We start from the raw sequence: 23,261 nt of genomic DNA, 5'->3' as shown, positions 1-23,261 counted from the left end.
CTTAAATAATTAATAAAATATAAACTCGTTAATAATTTGATATGCAGCATATAATTTCGCAAGCATTCGAAAAGTGCAAACTAGAAAATTATATACTAGCGAGAAATTCCACAGTGGACTCTTTCATATGTAATATATTGATGTTGGCATTCTGTGGATATTTAGCATAAATGGAGATGCCTTGATATTATGGTAGCATTTTTGTTAAAACTGTAAAAGTATTTATCTAAGCTAAAAGGGACGCCCGGTGTAGCCTGGTCGTAAAATACGCTTAAATATGATATTTTAATTTATGCAGATTTCATATATATTATTACAAAATCAATTTTCTATCTATTCTTATGTATTATAAAGTTGTGATTTCAAAAGTAAAAATATATATCCATATGACTTTGCTGTATCAGCCATAATCGAAATCGAAACGAAAACTTATGAAGAATTCTGGATAAAATTATTTATTATAAGAAATGGAAGGATATAAAAATTAAACGCCAGTCACTTGGAAGAAAAAGATGTAAGCGTGACACACAAAATACACACATACTATCGTATTAATATATAGATTCAATAACACAGCATGTTGTCCACAAGTGTTCCGGTGTTCTTATGTAAGACTTTAACTTCAAATTATATTTTACTGTATTTCTAATTATCTTGTTTTCTACTTCAAATTCAAGTGCCATTTTTCTCATCGATTTGGTTGGATTCTTTAAGGTATTTGAGTTGAGAGATTTAATAAAACATTTTTTTTATATATTCCAGACTTCTTCATAATAGTTTTGCTAATTATTATTCTATATTTTTTTTTTTTTTTTTTACATTATAAACAGCCTTTACTGGCACTCTAACTATTCTTGAAATCTTGTTTGGATGTGAAGTGTGCACTTAGCAAATCACAACACTCTTTAGCGTTTGCGTTTCTGATTACTCATATCGGCAAATATTGCTGCAAAGGTTAGGAATTATTATGATATCAATATGTGTTAGGCTTGAAAACAATTAACAATGCTAATTGAAGAAAGACTAGCGGTATTTACCAGACGTTTCTCAGATGGGCATCGCATAAAATATCAATTTAATAATAAGATGGAATAATAAGTTAAATTAAAAGAAATATATTATCGATTTGCGCGTAAAATAAGTGTATGATAGCAAGAAAAAATGTTATCTGGATTTCATTGAAAATTGTTTGCTGCTGCTGCTGCTGCTGCTGCAGATGATGATGATGATGATGATGATGATGATGATTGGAGGTCGGGGGAAGCTATTAATTATAGAAAAAACGGGTGTGTTGTAGACGCTGTGATAAAGATGATCATTGTTGCACACAGGAAAATTGTTATGACTGCTCGCATTGTGATTGACAGTATCAGGAGGGAGCTGCCGTTGGTGCTGTGCGTATATATGTCCTTGTTTGATACACTACTAAAATGAACCAAAATTATTTAATAATAAATGTGCAAATATCTTATCATTATTTTTTTATATATATTTTAGTGGTCGACAATCTTGCTTTATGAATGTAAATTGATTGTTCTTGCTGCTGTTGTTTCTCTCATGTCTAGAGATTGCAATAAATTATTCCAGAAATTTAAATGTATTATAAATTTTGTCACTTTAACTGCCGATTCTTATATTTTTTAATATATAAAAATGAAAATACTTCATAAAAAGCTGCAATTAAACGCGTTTTTTTAGGGGAGGGGGTTTATGTATTCAAATGATTTTTGTGGAGAATAAGAAAAAGCAGTTACCCAGTGCCAAGCCATTTGCAATCACAGCCTCTTGCTGAATTACAGTATAAATAATTGCTATAAATGAAATATTATTATCACTTATTATATCATTCAAATAGCATTAAAAATGAATAGGCTAATATTTATTTTAAATAAATATAATTGTATATTTGATAGCTAAAATCGATAAAGAATTGATTAAATTTGTTTTTCATTAATTATTTAATTTGATGTTTCTTTTGGGGCATTATGTAAAACTGTTTCAATTTTACAAAATTTTTGAGCTGGAATAAGTACCTTTTAAATAAAACTGACGCGAAATACGTTTATTTTATTGAAAAGAACATGATGCAACAATAATCAATGAAAATAATAAGTCAGAATCATATATAATATTATATTGGTTTAACTTTGAGAATCTGACCGACAAATCGCGTGCATTGTTATTCCGCTGAAAACGCTTCCAATTCCAATAACAATATACATGAAAAGTTTCTATTTTTATTAAGGTAAAAACAGGATTTTTTTTAATGATTTTTTTTTCAGCCGATAGCGTTGATACATGTTATATTGCCCGGTTTATATTCTGTGTTGAATATTAATTCAATGTGATGTTCAACGTTTCGACCAGGCCTCTGTTTTTCTTCATAATATGGCGACTTTATAAAAGGTTAAGATATTCATATCTCACGTTAAGTGCATTTTATTTACCGATTGCGAACGTGATTCGGATAATGAATTAAAAAAAAAAGAATGTGGAGGGGACGACAGAAACAATTTTGGTCTATCGCATTCAGAAGAGAATAATCGACGGTTGAATTCATTTTGAATAAAACCAAGAAAAACAATTCGTTTAAAATAAACACATATGGCAGCGTATAATGTTGACGGTGTTTTTTGGTTTTGTTTGTTTTTGTTTTATTCATTTTTTTCCTTATTTTTCTTTTAATTTATCCACTTGCTCTTGCACGTTTCCTTTACTCTCTCTCTCTCTCTCTCTCTCTCTCTCTCTCTCTCTCTCTCTCCGTGTTTTTAGCCATTTCCCCCCTCTCCCTCATCATTGCCTTTTACACCGAATAATTCAGCATTATACTTGTTATAGTGTTTTAAATTGTTTTGCTTATCGTTTGTTAATGTGTCTTCCTCTCTCTCCCTCTTTCTCTCCTTCTCTCTTCCTCTCCCTTTAAAGAGTGGCGAATACTAAAGAGATATCAATATGACTGACACCTCTACAAGTTTATGCCTCCATCGTCTGAATTAACTCAAACGAAGTGATCAGAGGCAATCCGTGATACTCGTGACACTCTTAATTGTAGGGAGTGCCGAAGGAACTAAAGTCATTTTTCTTTTGTTTAGTTAGTTATTTGTGTTCCAAAGCGTCTATAATTCACTGACTTAAACAAACCTTATGTTAGACTTGGCCTGTTTATAGGAGGCACGTATCGTTGTTTTCATATAAATTTTACTTTTTATTCTTTCTGACGTCGATATCTATTCCCACCCACCCTATCTTCCCCTCTCTCTCTCTCTCTGATTTTTCCCCTAAAAACGTATGTCCTTATTTTCTGTTTTCATTTTGCCTCATGCTCCATAAAAAAATAGTCCCCCCCCCCGCACTCCACATTACTCCATTGCTATAACAATCCATTCTTTCTCCTCTACTCATAATTTTACAGTCTTGCCATTCAAACTATCTCATCTCCACTCCTTTATATTTTTAGTTTTCTTTATCCAATCACTTAAAGAACCGGAAACGGAAATTCTTCACGTTGTTGCAACAGGCAACCGAAATCCGAGACGTGACCAAATAATAATGACATAAAAAAAACAAAAAACAAAAAAACTTGCACACACAAATTATTCCATTATTGCAAATGGATGTATTTACCGGATGTTCGTTCTGTCCCTCTAAATAAAAATGCGTTTAGCAATGTAAAGAAAACGATGACAAATTCAAACATTTTAATGCGTAACTAATCACTCTGGGTTTGAACCGCCATGTTGATTCTCGTCATTTACAGTTCAACCTATCGAAATATAGCTCAAAATACCGTAATATATGATACGGTGATATGTCTTAAATAAGAGATCCAATAGATCGATAATTTAAAAAAAAATACGAATAGTTTTATTATAAAAAAAAAATACGATGTAATTTTTACATAGATATATAGAGTCAGAGAAAGTGGCAACCTTGGTTGAAGTGAGTGTCCCTAATGATGGAGGTCTAGACAGAGCTGAAAGGGAGAAACAGACCAAATATCAAGGTCTCATATATGATATGAAAAGAAACTGGAATCTTAGGGAGATATCAATCATACCAGTTATTATAGGTGTCACAGGGCTTATGAAGAAGAACCTGAAATCCTACCTAACTAATATTCCTGGTGAACCAAGTGCAAAAGAGACCAAGACAATTGTACTTAAGGGAACAACGAGGATACTAAAAAGAGCTCTTGGCTGGTTTCAATAAAAAGCAGGGCAATGTTGGCAGCTGGTTTGGCTGCCCCATACCCAGCAGTACAATCTTAAAAGGGAGAAAATATAAACAAAATAAAAATAAAAATAAAACAAAGGAAAATTGCAAATAAATCTCTGCATTATAAAAGATTCATCCATTTGAGAATCCGTTCAATTTTATAATAAAACAGTGGTGGCATCATAAAATAAAATGCCTCCGTTCAGTCTCGAAAGACAAAGGACATCCCCTACAGTGGCAGCTGCGCGTGAAATCGTATGGCAAGGGTTGCGCAATTCCTAACCACACCTCTCCTGAATCGGCACTGCTTGAGTCCAGGACGACTGGAAACAATACCGAGATACGCGGAGAGCACATACAGCACATCAAAAGTCTCAAATGGTCACCCATCTGGTACTGGCCAGGCTCATCGTTGCTTAACTTCGGTGATCTGACGGGAACCGGTGTGTCAACGCGATATTGCCGTAATCATAGGGCATCATATAAATTGATTTTCAAGACAAGGTAACAATTCTTTCTTTTCGGAAATTTTAGCATTACTCAACTAAAAAGAGATTTTTTGCTCCGCATGATTGGCATTGATGTATTTTGATTCTTCACATGTGTGGATCCTTATTTTAATCTTGATATCTTTGACAACTGCCACTTGTTAAATACGGAAATATTCTTCCGCTACTTGCTTCTTCCTGGCACCAAAATTATCATTCAATTTTTTTTCTTTGTCATATGATGTACAGTTTTTACTATTTATTAGGTTTGAGAGAAGTGCTTTTACAACACATAAAACACTGGTTTTTATAAGTTTAAATGTCTCTTGGGAGAATGTAGCAGCAACAATACCAACAACATCAACAAATAATAATAATAATAATAATAATAATAATAATAATAATAATAATAATAATAATAATAATAATAGATGCATTGGTTTTACAATCACTCCCTTATCTCATCGCCCTTGTACACTCAAGCTCAATTTACAAGCATTTACAAAAATATAACCTCCTATTATCTGATTTAGTACAAATTTCAGTTAATAATACAAAAATGATACATTTTGAAACCAATTCAAAAAATACTTGAAGTTGTCTTTATTGAAACATAACAAATAAAATTACGTATGAACCCAGTAACAGTAATGCAATTCATACCGTGATGCTAATTCTGGCGTCTCGGAATTAAAATTGTTAACGCCTCTCTTGGAACTTCCTTGACTCGTTCTTTTGACATCCAACTGATTTCACGTGCGCGTTCTGGGGTGTTGTTTTTATTCTCTTCATTTCTTCAGACTTTTGTTTGTTTTTGTCACCTGAAGATGATTCGACAATGAATCAAAAACGTTCGTGATACACATGAAACACCCATTAATTTGTTTAGTTTTGGCTCAAAAAATCACGGGAGAAATAAAAAAAAAAAAAAGGTATCACTAAGCTGAATAGTTCTATTATGTCTAACAATGTTTGCCTAAATGAAAAACGATGCCTAAATACACATTGTGTGTATGTGTGTGTGTGTGTGTGTGTGTGTGTGTGTGTGTGTGTGTGTGTGTGTGTGTGTGTGTGTGTGTGTGTGTGAGAGAGAGAGAGAGAGAAAGAGAGAGAAAGAGAGAGAGAGAATCATGAGGTACGGTTTCGGACGGGGTGCGAGTTCGGTCTGATCTGCAAAAGTTTTGGACAAGAATGTTTTAGAGAAAAATGAATCATACATATTTCGAATAAGTAGTGGGGAGCAAGATTGTTGCTAATTTGAGGAGAAATATGCGACGAAAATATGAGAAATTAGAGAATGGAAAGAAAAGAGAAAAATAAGTGTGATCGAAGGAGGAGAGGGGATAAAAAAGTATTCCAGTGAAAGAAGTGCGGAATTCGAGAGAATAAGAAAACGATTGACAAATGAAATGATCCGTGCAAAAATGGGCGGCGTGCGAGAGAACAAGCAGCCATTACATCAGGTGTGGGGGCGAATGGGAAGATGAAGAACGGGTAATAATTGAGTGAGGAGAGTCGTGTTCATAACGATGTTAGAGAGGATAGGTGAGATGTATAATGTGCGAGCACAAGGGGCGTGTCTGCAGCTAGGTAACGAAAAATATAGATACAAGAATGATTGACGAATAGAAAGAGAGGGGGGCGGTGTACGGTTTATAATGGAGGAAATAACTGCAGAAAAGTAAGGAATAAATATGCTATCAACACAACAAGCAAGTCACATTTTTCTCACGTGGGGAAGCAAATAAATACCAATATATAAAGATGAAAGTCAACTTCTAAACGAATAAAAAGAAAAGAACCGATCAAAGATATCAGATGTATATCTTTAAGACACACCTTTATAAAAATGATTAATGCATAAATATTATGAATCTTAATAATGATAAAATCTGTCGATCGTCCGGGCGCCCTTGCTTGCTTGCTTGCTTGCTTGAATTTTGTAGTAAATAATTTTACCAAGGATTCTTCGTAAGTGTTGTAATATGTGAACTTGTTTAATGTGTGTATAACGATATTTGTGTCCGGAGCAACGCCGAGTAGCCCTGCTGGTATGTGATTGTAAAGAAAAAATCTACAAATTTATTAAATATAACGATAAACGCAAATAAAATTTTTTCCAAGAATGTAGATATCGAATAACAGGTGTAGCAGCCGACGCCCGCTACATCACAGGCAGGAGCTACTTCTCTCAACGAGATTTGAAAATTCCCTGGCTTGTCCAATCACAAGCCAGCTCTCTATCACGTGACAGAGTATATAAAAGGCGAAATCTGTAACCATTAATCCTCTTTCTCACTGCTAAGCCCTGCAGTACACATCGCCGGGGGGGCGCTTTAGCACCCGGCTGAACGTGAGTACTACAAGCTAACTATGGCTCTCTTCTAACTACCATTTATTTCCACGTGCTGCACCCACACGAACACTCTTTGTCATGCTAGAGAATATACAACTCACGCTCACCTACGACAATATGTAAACGCACTGAAGTCTTTGCTCTTTCTTTCTCTTTTAAACGGCTTCCTTCGTACCGACGACTACTAGCTATAAACATGTGTAAACAGAACTGAACTGTTCTCTTCTTCAACCAGATATTAATTCTATCTCTACACAAGAACACTTTCAACCTACTAACCCATTTCTCTCTTGTACTCTTCTACTAACGCTAATAACGAAAATGACAAATATTGAATAAGTTGCCAAAGAGAAATAAAGAAGAGAATAAGGAAGAAAGGAATCAGTCGAAGGAAAGGTGTGTTCAAAAGGTATCCTAAAAAAATATGTGGAGAGAGAGAGAGAGAGAGAGAGAAAGAAAGAGAGAGAGGGTGCAAAGAAATATGTTAAAGACACTTTTTACTTTTCTGTTTTGTTATCTATGCCCCGGGTAACGTCAGGTAACCTTGCTAATATGTATCTATGTTCGCATTTGTCGAAGAAAAAGTGTGTTCAAAAGATAACGTGACTGAGTAGAGAGGGGGGGTTAAAAGAAAGTGATAAGTACACCTTTTAACTTTTTGTTTTGTTACCTATGTCCCCGGGCAACGCAGGATATCCTTTCTAGAAGATGTGTGTTGGGAAGAGAATGATAGAGAGAGTGCGTGAGAGAGAGAGAGGGAGAGCGGGAGAAAGAGAAAGAAAGAAAGAAAGAAAGAGAAAGAAAGAAAGAAAGAAAGAAAGAAAGAAAAAGAGAATGAGAAAATTAAAAGAAAGAAAAACACTTCTAACTTTTCTGTTTTATCTATGCTCCCTGTTAACGCCAGGTATCCTGGCTAGTATGTGTCTATGTTCGCATTTGCATCTATCAACGACTAGGTGTGCATACAAGCGTGTACGTGCGTGTTCTTTTAACGAGTTGACAACATGTTTGTGTGTGAGCACATATGCCTCTTTGCTGCATTAGTGTGCATCACTGATGAAAACCAGATTGACCGATCGACTATCAATGTCCCCGTTTTGTTTGATTCTCCTGGATTTCAACTCAAGTGGTCAATTCAAGGGCGACTCTGTGGTGAATGCGGTTTTCGCCGGCCTCCTCGAGCTTTGAACAATGGACGATTTTTCTACTTCTAGCCATTCTGCCTTCCTGGTTCTTTTTCTCGTCGCGATCAACCGACAAAAATAAACCCTTACGACACGCGCGGTTAGCTTGTTCACAATTTTGGAGGAAAAGTAAGCGACCATCTGAGCGTGGTTGACTCGAGGACAGCGGTACAGGGAAGCGAGTGATAAGTTGAAACACCATTGAACAGGAAAGTAAAAGGGGAAAAAGAGGAATCTAAAATGAGTTTTTGCAAAAGATCAAAGCTAGAATCAAAAGAATAAATTAATATTTGAGTTGAGATTTGATCTCTTGGCAAAAAACAAATAAATAAATAAAAGATTTTAATAATAAAATAAAAACGATATGAACTTCCTGGAAGCGATAGATTGTCTTCCGATTAATGGAAAGGAACAAATAAGACATTTTTAAAATATCATGAATGCGAAATGGAAGATAATGTTTTCTTTGGGAAAAGAGGATTCAATTAATATCGACTCGAACATATTCTTCTTTAAGACCTCTCTCTCTCTCTCTCTCTCTCTCTCTCTATATATATATATATATATATATATATATATATATATATATATATATATATATATATATAATTTTTTTTTTTAAATATAATTATCCACTGACACGTGTTTCGTCGTCCACGACTCATCAGAGTGGCTGATTCTAGCGAGATTCGAAAGCGGCACCTCGTGATAAGAAGCCTAAACCTCTACCACGGTGCTAAACCTCGCCGGACTACTAAATGTATCCCTTTTACGTAGATGTTTTTATTTGTTTTTGTTAGCGATACTTTCTTGAATGAATTCAAGTATTTATACGAAAGTGCATTTTTACCTTAATGCTGGTTGGGAATAATTTTTCCATTGACCAATCTGGTACCCCCTTTTTAATGGGGAGCGACATATATATTATTTTTTTTTAAATATAATTATCCACTGACACGTGTTTCGTCGTCCACGACTCATCAGAGTGGCTGATTCTAGCGAGATTCGAAAGCGGCACCTATATACCTATCTATTATAATTAATAAATAATTATTTTAATAGCTACAGACACTTATGTTTTATGCATACTCAATCATCAGTGGAGATGACGATAAACACTAGTCGAAGGATTCGAACCCCGCCCCAAGAGCGCGAGAGAGAGAGAGAGAGAGAGAGAGAGAGAGAGAGAGAATCTTGAAAGGAAGTTATAAAAGTGAGCTTGAGAAGAAAGAGGGATACACAAAGACCTAGTCAGAGAGATAGGTTACTTTGGAATTTCTTAAAACCATCCAATGCCTTCCAGCATGTAAACGGACGTTAAAATGATGATGATGATGATGATGATGATGATGATGATGATGATGATGATGATGATGATGATCCTCCTCCTCCTCCTCCTCCTCCTCCTCCTCCTCCTAAACTAATAAATGGATAATTATAAATTTTGGAATATGTATTCTAGGCAACACTGTGAGTAACAGGGCCACATTATTATTGTCATTATTAATTACTCACTAGGAGTAGTCACACAAGCCATCATCAAAGATTGCTTTTTGAGAACAACTTGTGGTGTTCTCTGGAGCCTGGACAACAAGTCTCCCCAGACTTCCAATACTCTCCACCTCTTTCAAAAGAATTTTCATTATCGTAATGGCCGCTTACCTTTGAGTTCTTGTCTTCACTAGGATTTGGGTCGCAATAAGCCTCTCCAAGGTTCCAGCCCTCTTTGCACTCATCGAGTGAAAGGCTGGCTAGTGCTTTCCCTCCTTGGTCTTTTCATCCTCCTTGACCCTCCTCATTATTTGGTATGGTGCCCGTTTATGGTCACACACACACACACACACACACACACACACACACACACACACACACAGAGGGGGCGGTATCTTACAATTGTACAGTTTCAGGTTTCATGATTCAATATGATGTTCCTTTGTGTTTTACATTTGTAGCCGTTTGTGTGTCCAGTTTGTGTCTGTAGTTCATGTGTGTTAGTTTCCACATTCAAGAGTTTTCCTTAATATTTTGCAGTTTTCATTATTGTTATCCATTGTATATTTCCAACCATCCCTCTGATTCCAATTTCTCCCATTCTTTTTTCAAAGTTTTTCAGTATTGTTCCTAGCGTTCCTACTAATAGTTGTGTTATCTTGACTTTCTTCATTTTCCAGATCCCTTGGAGTTTATGGTCACTTTCGTGTATTTACTCCATTTCTCCATCTACTTGCAGACCACAGACCTGAGGTATTAGCATTGCCAGCTGTAAGCGCTCTTTCTCGAAACTGAAGCTCATAGAGAACTACCTTCAATCAACAATAGCCAGGTAAGGCTTACAGACTTGACAATCCTCTATGTAAAGAGGGAAGTTGTCGAAGAAGTGAATTTTGATAGAATTATTGATAACTTTGCCGAAAAAATAGGGCGAAAAGTCTGTTTGTAAATTTTCAACCGACAGTTCTCTCACAAAAAAAAAAAAGATTTATAGCATCATTTGCAATTTATAAATAAACTAACCTGGTTGGCCGGTGTTGCCCGGGTGTTTGGAGGTGTGTGTTGAACAAAAAAAATAATAAAAGTATTAGTAGGCAGGCAGGAAGGCAGGCTAAAACCCGTACTATGAAGGAGGAAAAGAAAAAAACATGACACGTTAGCTGTTGTGCCCATCGCCAAACTGGAAGTGACATATGTTTAAATTAAGGCTAGACAATCGAAAAGAGGGGATGACTTTCGAAATATCAGCGAAAAAGGCGACACCTCCCTATAGAAAAGTGCCCAGTTTAGGATGAAGGAATTAATGTTTTGGGCCAATTTTTTTTACATTTGTCGTCCGAAGGGTCGAGCTTCAAAACGATATTGATCTCGTGAAAATCTGTCGCGTCTGTCGAAAGTTCTAGGCATACATGATGATTGCAACGTCTTGTCAGACGAGTTCCACTCCCTCAGACATTTAAAATCCATGAGCCCAAATACCTGAGGGAGTATCTATACAAAGATGATGTTACAGAGTCTTAGCTTTGTACGACAGCTAAGTCTCTCTCTCGGTTCAAAATGTTGAGATCCAGCAACAAGCAAGAGCAAGATAGCCAGCAACAAATTAAACTGCAGACCAGCTTAATGCGGGTACTGGTCTTCCGCTTTATGGTTTTTTTTAAATCAGAGATTTGCTTCTCCTAGAAAGGTTGCCTTCACCACGGCTTAAGGGAGCCCTCTCCACCCCAATACATATATACACACACACACAAATATACACGTGCTAGTTGGCCGTTGACCCAGAAAAAGAGTTCATTCGCCCTTCTAGGCATACATACATACATACATACATACATACATACATACATTTAAACAGACAGGTGAGATTTATATTATAGATTTATTTTTAAATTTTTTAAGTATTTTTAAAGGGGTTGAAACATTATTACAACAACAAAAATAAATAATTTCATAACATTCTAAGGTTTTCAAATGTCCTCATTTAAATTTATATTTAAAAAAATGCTTTCTAAAATGTGTGACTCTCCATTCTTAAATTTCGCGCTTAACCCGAGCAATTACACACACGGATTTCAAACAGCACCAATACAAGACATTTTTTCTCTTCGGGAGGCTCAACCTCTTAATAACAACATTATGAAGAAAAATAAAAGAAAACTACATCGGGCTATCCTCTCCTTCATAAAGCCATGGTTGGGCGAACCAACGAAAAAAGTAAATAAAAATGATTTTATCATTTCATAACATTTTTAGGTTTTCAAATGTTCTCATTTAAATTTATTATTATATTTGTTTTTGTAGCCAATTAATTTAATTTAACGGTTCTTTATAATTTGAATTATACGTTTTTTGTTTCGAAAAATCGTTCGTTTCCTTTGTTTGCATATTTTTTTTTCAATAATTTGAATAATACATTTTTGTTTTGAAAATCTTGGGGGGGGGGTTACGACGACTGTATATATAAAAGAGTACTGTAATAAGATGAAAGTCTAGGACTAATAGCAGCAGTCTAAAATTAGAGCCTTGATTGTAGTTCCATGAAAATAAATATTTTGTGGGATTTTTGGAATTTTGAAGATTAAATGCCAGCATTAACCGTCGTTATCCATCACATCTGAAGTAATGAGATGAACATTTAATGCCATGGATGACTACTAAAACTTTGTGGATTCTGCTAATCTTCTTCTGTATCTTTTTGTCTCGGTGCGCACTGGACGATGTCACAAAGGTATGACGTCATTCGCTAAAACAGGTGGAAGTTACGAGAATATTCTTTATAACACCATTGCGAATGTCGTCATCGTTTTGTGACGTCATTCAGTAAGACAGAGTGGGTGTGGAAGAGATACTTTATGACATCATCACAAATACTGAAGCACCAAAATGGTGAGGAAGAGCATAGACATCTAGTATCGCGCTTCTTGCTTTAAAACAATAAAGTGAAGACATTTTTTTATGGTAACAGATAATAATTATCGAAAGGAAGAAACCGAACAACGTTTACAAAATGTCTAAAGTTATAGATTATAGCAGTTGGGACCACATTGAGGTGAGTTTGGAAATAAAATGAGAAACCTTTTTTTTTTTTATTAAATTAACATGATACAAATTAGGAAAAAAAGGCACCCATACAATTTCAATATTTGCTGGGTTTTCTTTCTGTTTGCTTTTAAGTGTATTGGGAGGGGGGGTAAGATAGAAAAACGAAACTGTTTTTGTACATTTTTCTTTTCTTTTCAATTTATTTAACGCAAAATGTGATATTTTTTCTTTTCACAGAAGAGATTAAAAAAAATTTATTTTAATTTTACAAGAATTTATTTAACGAAAACCGATTTTTTCATCACAAGCGGACAGTTTTTTTTTTTTTGTTTTTTTTTTGTTTTTGTTTTTGTTTTTGGTTTGTTTTTTGTTTTTTTGTTTTTTTGGTTTTTTTTTTTTTTGTTGTTTTGTTTGTTTGTTTTTTTTTGTACTTTTGCATTGTACGAGCCGCGATTTCTACGAAATTGGCTCGGGCTCGCTCGGCAGTTGGCGAAAATAACTGGATAATGCCGGACCAGCGATCCTCAAATTTTGAAATGCTATAAGAAAAATAAACATCTATCTAACCTAACCAACCCTAATTCTAAACCCTAACCCCTAACCCTAATCTGTGCGATCAAAATTAATTTTTTTTTAATTCTTCGAATGTAGAAAATGGTCGGTTGCTTAGATTCGTATTAGCTAAAAACCGACAGTGCGTTCGTTCCTAACATTGCGATTGGCCTTTTCCGGTTATTATCCTCAGTTGCCAGGCGAACTCGAGTAACTTCGTAGAAATCGTGGGTCGTACAATGCATAAGCACCCCCCCCCTTTTTTTTAGGAGAAAGTATCTATTTATAGAATTTAGTAGGGAATTATTTTTTTTTATTTACCTTCGATATCTAAAAAAGGGGTGCTGTTTCACCTCGAAAAGTATGCTCGACACACAGGACACCTCCAAAACCGTCAAACAAAACCGTCAATTGCTTTAACCCTAACCCTGATATTTATAAGATACGTTCCATGTGAATTTAGATAAACGCTTCATACAGCGTGGAACGATAAAAGTGTCGCCCTAAATACAACAACACTACAGCCATATTTTAAATCTTTTATCGAATAAATCAATTCAGGTAACTTGATTATGTAGTAGAGCTGACATCTATTCAATGTAGTCACCTTCAGCCTCAATCACCATTTCGATATGGGTCCGAAACTGAGGACATACTTTTTCCACAAGCGCAAACGAGAGCTCGGCAAATACTCGGCAGGTGGCGGCGATCAGGCTTGCTTTAGTGTTGTGAGAGGTCATATTAGTGACGGCATCGACGTATGACCAAACGAAGTAGTCCACTAGGTTCAGGTCGGGGAGAAGGGGGGGGGGGCAGTGAGAGAAGAATACAAAGACGTAGCACTCCTTCTGAAGCCAATCCTTGGACTTGTGGGCCAGCGCAGAGTCCTGTTGCCTCGCCCAGGGTCTGCTAGCGGCCACCTGATTACACCAGGAGATCACCACACTATTCAGCACATTCAGGTACACTTTGGTGTTGACTTCGAAGATGTGAGGTGGCATGTTGTGGTCCTCACTTGAAACCACGCCAAAGACCATAACCGTGTCCAGAAACTTCATTGAGCTGTGCCCTCAAGTTGAACCGTCCGGATTTGCATTTTTGAAGGAACTGGCAATGGCCCTGTTGCCATAACTTGGATCGGTAGAAAGCCTGAGTTGTAGAGTAGAGCATCTCCGATCTCACTCGTTGAACATTGTGTAACTTTCAGACATGATAGAAGGCTCCTATCGCTCTTGGCATTTGTACATAACTGGCCAAGAGGTAGATGATCTGAAAAAAAAAAAAAAATGGTTTTCATTATATAGCGCAGTACCAAAAATACATAAGCACTACAAATAATTATATTTTGGACCAAAAAAAAACATGCAGATGCACACAACTCATCGACATTATCGTCTGTCAATCTGTTAAATCTTATTCATTGAAAAATTCCAATCTTTTTCACTAAACTCCAATTATAATACGAAAACAAAAGAACAATGGCTCTTATAAACAACTTTCAATGAATTAATTTATTTAATTGAACAGAGAAGTTTTTAATGCAATTTTCTTGAAACTTATAGTTCGTAATAAATCGATCTAGACTTCCTCTGATGTCTCAGCTGACAAATCCCCTTGTTTTTAAAAGAACTCTAAAAAATATTCTGCTTTACTATTGCGGTAAATCTTCCATTTTCGCATATATAAATTATCCTTTTTGTTAATATATGACTTCTTAACTCATTATTTTGTTGTTTATCGTATGACAATGTCTCGTTTTTCTCACAATTGATTGTAAAACCTGCAAAGTTTTTTTCACTGAAAATATTTCTTTGAATCAGTCTCAGCCAAAATTATTTCTCTCGTTACAAATCACCGTAAAGTAACATACAGAAATGATAAACACTCCCAAAACTGGCGTGAACACATTCCTAAAGATTAATGACTGCCTCCCTAAAACTGGTGAACGAAATCTCATAACTGGTAACCTCCAACCAATAAATCTAAACACACGACGTTATTTGTATATCTATTTTCTAATAAACTTTTTTCTATTTGTCAGATTAAATGCCGTCTGTTGAGACCATTCCTTTTTATTCGTATCGGTTAACTTTAATGAATATACTTTAACAGTAGTAGTCATAATTGACTTTTGCATTTTGAACTTTAATTCAAACCGTTATATATATAAAATAATTTTATTTTCTTTACAGCGCAATGTAGATTACAGTGCATTGTGAACTCAATGACTTCGGAGTTCCCAACTAGAGCAGGCAATCAATCGATTCGATTGAACAATGGGCTATTTAACCGATTTCGGTGACAATAAAAATATGGGCATATGAGAAATGAATTATGCGCCTAACAGAGTGTGTCTTAAGTCAGGGGTTTCTCTTGGACTGGTGTGAAAGCCCCAGGTAGTTGACAGAGTGTATCAAGTCAGGGGTTTCTCTTGGACTGGTGTGAAAGCCCCAGGTAGTTGACAGAGTGTATCAAGTCAGGGGTTTCTCTTGGACTGGTGTGAAAGCCCCAGGCAGTTGGAAAAGTGTGTCTTAAGTCAGGGGTTTCTCTTGGACTGGTGTGAAAGCTTCAGGCAGTTGGAAGAGTGTGTTCTCGAGGCTATGTTTGCCTTTCATTATATTGAGAATCAGGTGGGTTTTACCCCGCCTCCAATTCTCAGAATTTAATTTCACCATCATTCACGTGGGGGGGGGGGTCCATCCTTCCTTTGCATCACCAAGGGTTTTTTCTAAGTCTCATTTCGTATGAATAAAAAAGTAAATAATTTGGTTTGCTTTTTGGAGTAATCAAATTCCTTGGACAATAATTAATAGACACTTGACTTTGTATCCACCATCTTGTTTTACTTTATCCAAAGAAACTCATAACATCTTACCTATATTTCGGGTGACCCGATAATAATTTTTGATCACCCAGAATTTGGTTAACTGCTTTTCTTTACAGGAGTGTCCTATTCAGATGAACTTGTCAAATTGCCAAAAGGCGCTATTTCTGACATTTTTTAAGGTTTCTTTATATTGGACGTCACGTTTTCAAAAGGCCATTTGTGTCAACAGAAATTATCGTAAAAGAAAACAGATTTCTTCTTTATCAAGATCTGCAAATAAGTGTGTGCGTGTATTAAATTGATACCATAACAAGCTTTCCTAACAATGTCTTTCTTTCCACCATCATCATCATCATCATCATCATCGTCGTCGTCGTCATCGTCATCATCATCATCATCATGCCATTATCATCACCGTTACATCCAACGACACTCACACTTTTTCCATGTTTTTTTAGCCCTCCAGACAAATAATTTCAAGTGGTGAAGGGAAACGAGAAAGCAAATAGCAAGTAAGACAATCATCTCAGACTTCATTCAGAGAGAGAAAATAAATGTCAATGTTCATAACTGCTTCCTATACCTATTCCTTTTTTGTTGACCAACCACAAGTTTCTATTTGTGTATGAACAGACAAATTACAAAAACACCATAACTTTTAATAGTATATAAATTAAATTTTTTCGAAATAAAATCCTGTCTTTCTCTAGGAAGCTATTATTATGAAACTGATGTTAAACTTCTTTTCCATTTCTTTATTTTTTTTTAAAGATCTCTGATGATGAGGATGATACTCATCCTAATGTTGACACAGCCTGTTTGTTCCGTTATCGTCATGATGCCCGAATTGAGAAAATGGAAAAAGCAGCACAAGATAAAAAAGAGTTTGAAGAAGAGTTTTTAAAGTAATTTTCTTTTCTTATGTACATAATGAACGTCAGTACTGAAAATTGTATTTGAAGAATTTAAATATTTGATACTAGCGAGGGAGGGGACACTCAGCTTTGCCAGGGCGTAAAATATGCGTAAATATGATATTTAAATTTGTCCAGATTTCGTATATATTATTATAGAGTCGTGATTTTAAAAGTAAAAAAAAGTATTTGGAGGCCATCAGCTAGAATTGAAACCGAAAGCAAAACTGTAGCATTCAAAGCTGGTAACGTTACCACTGTACAAACGTGACACACACATAAACTGATTAAAAATTAAAAATAAACTAAGATGAATGTACAAAATGTATAACGGTTTTTTCAATTTTGACCAATTTTTTACCCCTTAAAAACTATTTCAACCGGCTAAAGACCCATAAAAGAACAGTCCATAAAAAAGTCAATCATTTGAGACCCGTAGTGCCCCTATGCGACTTCTAGTTTCGGAGGAGATAAAGTTTGAAAATATGAAGGCAGACAAACAGACATATAGCCTTTTATATATTAGATTATATTTCTACTTAGGGGGAGGGGTTAGCAACCACGTGTGTGAGTTTTTCTCCAAACATATAATCATTATTTTGTATGTTGTGTAAACATGGGAATTAAATCATAAAAGTCCCCTTTTGAGATGCCAATACGACAAGACATTCTACCATTATTTATAACAATTCTCTAAAATATTCCGAAGAAACTGAAATTTGGAGAATATTTATTAATTAATTTATTGTTAAAATTTCACTAAAATTCTAGGTGTCTTAATTTTCTCAAAAGGCTTCCATCTGCCCCTTGCACTTTGCACTAAAACTAAATATAGTGCACATTACCAATTTTTATGCATAGTAGCCGTGTTACAAAATTTATAATAATCAAATTACATAGTTTCTGAATAAATCCAATAAATAGAAATATATAAACACATATAACTTCATGTAAATAGAGATTGCATGTCACAAAATTACATCTTTTTTTAATCACGTTCACCCCCAAATAAGGCATATCACCAGTTTGATGTAAGGGGCTACTAATTGGGATCATGCCTAGGAAAGATTAACAAGATGTTTGTTTACATTACATTTAAACTTCTACATATCAATACACTTAGGGTAGCAGATAGCTGTTTGAAGGAAGAAACTATTAAAATAGAAAGCTTTCTGTCATTTAGGGACCTCAACAGTGAAGGGGTGAGATTTTGTTGTAAAACAGGTTTGTCAGAGATATATATATCGAAGGGTCATAAGTGCAACGAATTCATCTGAGCACATTAAAATATTTATAAAACAGGCACAAAGATGCAACTTTGCGGCGATGGAACAGGGGTTGAAGATTAGTTGACAAAGTGGAACCTATTTGATTGAAAACTCTTTTTGGACTCTATCCGAGAAGGAGAGGCTAATGGTAGATGCACCAGTCCAGATGTGGCAACAATACTCCATGCAAGGGCGAATGGTAACCTTGTAGAGGTACAAGATACTCTTAGGTGTGAGTAGTCTTCTAGCTTGATAGAGGGAATCCACTTTTTTGCAGCAGCCTTTGCAATGTCCTCAATGTATATCAGGTTGATGTGCTATTAAACAAAACTCATAATCCTAATCATAGACTTGCCAACCAGCATTATTAATGAATCAATTCTTGACAATGTAGCATAGGACAGAACAAGTAACCATTTTTTGTATTTTTAAAATAGCTTCCATTAAAAAATGAATTTAAAAAAATGATTTCAGAACTAATTTTTTGTTGTTGTTTGGCAATTCCGATTTAGAGTTAATGTTTTATTTATTTATTTTAGACTTGCTGATAAAATACAGAAGGGGAGAAATAAATACCCCCCCAACAAACCCGACAAGCAGCAAAATCCCACCCCTTCACAGTTGAGATCCCTAGATGTAAGAGAGCCTTCTACTCCAGTAGTTTCTTCACTAGAACCGCTAGATTTTGGAATTCCCTTCCAGGTTCCTGCTTCCCCAACTGTACTGACATGCAGAAGTTCAAGTGTAACATAAACCGACATCTTGCTGCCCAACTCTCCACATAGTACCCCTGTAGCAAGCTTATGTCCTTGATAGTAGCCCCCTACATCAAAGTGGCGATGTGCCTTGTTTGGGGTGAAAATGTAATAAAAAAATTTTTTTAAGTTATCTGAAAAAATTAGAAATTGGAAAATTTAAATAATGAAATTAACTTTCTCTGTTGTTGTTACTCTGTATTTTTGTAAATTCAAAGTAAAAAATGAAGAAAAGAAAAATGTATCATTTTTTCTTTTCATGTTTTTCTTTTTGTAAAGTAATTTTTGTAATGTAATTTTGTAATGTAATTTTGTAAGGTAATTTTGTAATGTAATTTTGTAAGGTAATTTTGTAATGTAATTTTTGTAATGTAATTTTGTAAGGTAATTTTGTAATGTAATTTTGTAATGTAATTTTGTAAGGTAATTTTGTAATGTAATTTTTGTAATGTAATTTTGTAAGGTAATTTTGTAATGTAATTTTGTAATGTAATTTTGTAATGTAATTTTGTAATGTAATTTTGTAAGGTAATTTTGTAATGTAATTTTGTAATGTAATTTTGTAATGTAATTTTGTAATGTAATTTTGTAAGGTAATTTTGTAAGGTAATTTTGTAAGGTAATTTTGTAATGTAATTTTGTAATGTAATTTTGTAATGTAATTTTGTAATGTAATTTTGTAAGGTAATTTTGTAATGTAATTTTGTAATGTAATTTTGTAATGTAATTTTGTAATGTAATTTTGTAAGGTAATTTTGTAAGGTAATTTTGTAAGGTAATTTTGTAATGTAATTTTTGTAATGTAATTTTGTAATGTAATTTTGTAAGGTAATTTTGTAATGTAATTTTGTAAGGTAATTTTGTAATGTAATTTTGTAAGGTAATTTTGTAATGTAATTTTGTAATGTAATTTTGTAAGGTAATTTTGTAATGTAATTTTGTAATGTAATTTTGTAATGTAATTTTGTAATGTAATTTTGTAATGTAATTTTGTAAGGTAATTTTGTAAGGTAATTTTGTAATGTAATTTTGTAATGTAATTTTTGTAATGTAATTTTGTAATGTAATTTTGTAAGGTAATTTTGACTAATTCTTCCCACTTGTTTTTCTCTTTAGGATTGAACGTGAGAAGCAAAATGTTGAAAAAAAACTTCAAGATGCAGATAATGTAAGTGTTCGCTCAGTATATTCAGAGCTACTTCCATTGAATTATATTTAGGTTATCCCCCCTTCAATTATACTGTGCAAGAAAAGAATGCACTTTCTAATTTCAGAAATTAAAGAGACATCTAAATCTAAACACATAAAAAGTTAGAAATCTATATTCAATCTTTTTCTGTTTTAGAATGGATCCTAGTCAGATGTGTGCTAGTCTACGTCTACATGTTTTCATGATTTTTTTTTATACCACTGGCATCATGTCGTATCTTACTTCTAGTTGCACTAAAACGAGACTCTTAAACAACTATTCATTTTCTACTAATTACCACATTCATTATCAGAATAGTTCCGAGCTAATACAAAGTAAGTCATATTTACTTTACATAACCAATGCATTCTCTATAATCAGTTTACCCTGGTAATCCATGCTTATTTCAACTGTGTTTATAGACTTTTTGTTAGTAATTCTGTCTGTAATTTTCTATGATATTACATTTCTCTTACAATCCTACTCAAGAAATATTAACACCCATGATAGGATAGTTCTGTCAACGGAGATAATACATTTCATACATAATTTCTATTTATAGCATTCTTCAAACCACATCGACCACATTGATTGAGGTACGGTCAGTAGCATATCACATTAAATTAAATCTATTCAAATAATTAGCTGATGATATTACTTATTTGGCATAATAGCTTTGTTTAACTTTACTAATTAAAAAATATTTTATTATTTAGTTTATTTAAATTTCAATTTATATTTGATTTAACTTATTTTATCTGAAATCTGAAATCGTTTAATTTTCAAACCAGAAATCAAAGGGGAAATGACTGTGATAGTTTAATTGAAAAATCGTTTTAAACGAAGCACGTTATTAAATATTTTTTTGTGTTAGATTTGTTTCCATTTCGAAATATTTTTCTAAGCTGCATTATTATTTTTATTTTTAATTCGGAGGAAATTTGTTTTTCGCTTGTTCTTAATTTTTAAGTAACCTATTTTTTCTCTTCCTGCTCAACAGTGCGCAAATGAGACCACTAAATGGTTCAAAACGGCAATTGAAGCACATGTTCTCATGCGGAAATTTTATAGCAAGCCCCACTCTCCTCCATGGTTTACTTCGACTTGCGCAACTGCCATTGCTCAAAGGCAGCATGCATACCAAAGATTTAACCGACATAAGTCCATTTCAAACAGACAGAAGTATATAGAAGCTAGAAGTAACATTAAGAAAGAAATAGCGACAGCTAAAAGAGAATTTACTGAAACCCCTAAAAAACGCATTGAAGCACAGAAATTAGGAAATCATGACTTCTGGAAAATCTACAACAGTGTAGTAAATAATGGGCAATCAACAATTCCCCTACTAACCAACAATCACGAGGTTGTTTGCTCAGCAACCAAAAAGGCTAACATGCTTGCCAGTCGGTTTGCCTCAAACTCCACACTGGACCCTCTCAACCACCACCTACCTGACTTTCCTATGCAGACAGACGCCACGCTAGATGATTTGAAAATCACCCCTGCTCAGGTGTATGCTATCATAAAAACCTTGACACTTCAAAAGCATGTGGACACGATCTCATCCCAGCTGTGCTATTAAAAAAAGTGCTCAGCTGAAGTAGCTCCAGTTCTCTCCAAACTCTACAACAAATGCCTTAATAAATCTTGCTTTCCGGGCTGTTGGAATTCTGGTGAAAGAACGGACCCATTAAATTATCGCCCCATTAGCCTCCTCTCACTTTTTGCCAAAATATTTGAGACCTTAACCACGCTCTAGTCCAGCACCTTACAGATGCTAAACTTCTGACTGATCAACAATATGGTTTTAGACAAGCCCATTCAACAGCAGACATCCTAACTGTAATCTCTGAACGTATATACCACTCACTGGACAAAGCGGGGGAGGGCAGAGCAGTAGCTCTAGATATATCTAAGGCTTTGGACAGGGTATAGCATGAGGGTCTCCTCAGGAAAATTAAATCATATGGTATCACTGGTAGAAAACTAAACATAATTAAATCCTTCTTAGATAAGAGAAAAATCCAGGTTGTCCTCGTCGGTCATACATCTAAACAGTGTGATATAAATGCGGGCGTGCCCCAGGGATCTATCCTTGGACCTCTGTTGTTCCTAATATTCATAAATGACCTCCCAAACAAAATTGCCTCTGAGATGGGTATATATGCTGATGACACCACACTCTATTACAGGCACGACAGGAAAAAAAATGAACACATGTCTAAAGAAATGGCAGAAATACTAGAGGGTGACCTCCAGTCTGTAGTGGAATGGGAACATAAATGGATGGTCACGTTCAATGCCGCCAAGACTAAACTAGTTTCCTTTAATACCTACAAGAAACCTTCTCTACCACCAATAGCAATTGCCAACGACTCTTTATCTGAGAGACCATCTTTCAAATTCCTTGGCCTAACGTTCACAGGAAACATGAGTTAGAACAATTACATTGAAAGCATTACCAGGGCTGCTGCAAAGAAGGTAGGCTCTCTCTACCGTGCTAGAAAATTACTAACACCTGAAAGTATCCTGTACCTCTATAAGGCCACCATTCGCCCATGTATGGAGTATTGCTGTTATATTTGGGCTGGTGCATCTGCTACTAGTCTCTTGCTCCTAGACAAGGTTCAAAAGAGAGTCACCAATCTGATAGGCCCTGAACTGGCATCTAAGCTTCAGCTTCTGTCCCATCGACGAAACGTTGCATCCCTCTGCCTGTTCTACAAGTATTTTAATGGTGAATGCTCTGACGAACTGCAATCACTTGTGCCCCCACGACGTAGACACCCTCGACAAACCCGACAGGCAGCTAAATCCCATCCCCACGCAGTAGAGATCCCTAGATGTAAAAGATCTTTCTACTCCAGTAGTTTCTTCCCCAGAACCACTAGACTTTGGAATTCCATTCCAGGTCCCTTCTTCCCTAACTGTACTAACGTGCAGAAGTTCAAGTGTAACGTGAACAGACATCTTGCTGCCC

At 35.0% G+C, this 23,261-nt stretch overlaps 1 protein-coding gene across 3 annotated transcripts in view; it reads left to right on the top strand.

The window, feature by feature from the left end:
• The window catches only part of LOC145291530 (hsp90 co-chaperone Cdc37-like), a 102,794-nt gene that overhangs the window by 41,266 nt on the left and 38,267 nt on the right, over window positions 1-23,261 (top strand). Inside the window, exons 1-4 of one of the 3 annotated variants that reach the window (XM_080137522.1) lie at window positions 4,607-4,719; window positions 10,474-10,566; window positions 16,927-17,060; window positions 20,209-20,260. In XM_080137522.1, coding sequence (XP_079993648.1) covers window positions 17,011-17,060; window positions 20,209-20,260 — 102 coding nt within the window. In that variant the 5' untranslated portion in view covers window positions 4,607-4,719; window positions 10,474-10,566; window positions 16,927-17,010. Of the gene's footprint in view, window positions 1-4,606; window positions 4,720-10,473; window positions 10,567-12,593; window positions 12,784-16,926; window positions 17,061-20,208; window positions 20,261-23,261 lie in introns of those variants that run through there. The other 2 variants (XM_080137521.1, XM_080137520.1) reach the window with 2 other exon arrangements.

The sequence above is a fragment of the Euprymna scolopes genome, chromosome 12 (assembly GCF_053919585.1).
Source record: "Euprymna scolopes isolate OS-2025 chromosome 12, ASM5391958v1, whole genome shotgun sequence".
NCBI classification, from domain to species: Eukaryota; Metazoa; Mollusca; class Cephalopoda; order Sepiida; family Sepiolidae; genus Euprymna; species Euprymna scolopes.
The sequence above is the reverse complement of the archived record's forward strand: the minus strand, read 5'-3'. Positions and strand labels throughout refer to the sequence as shown.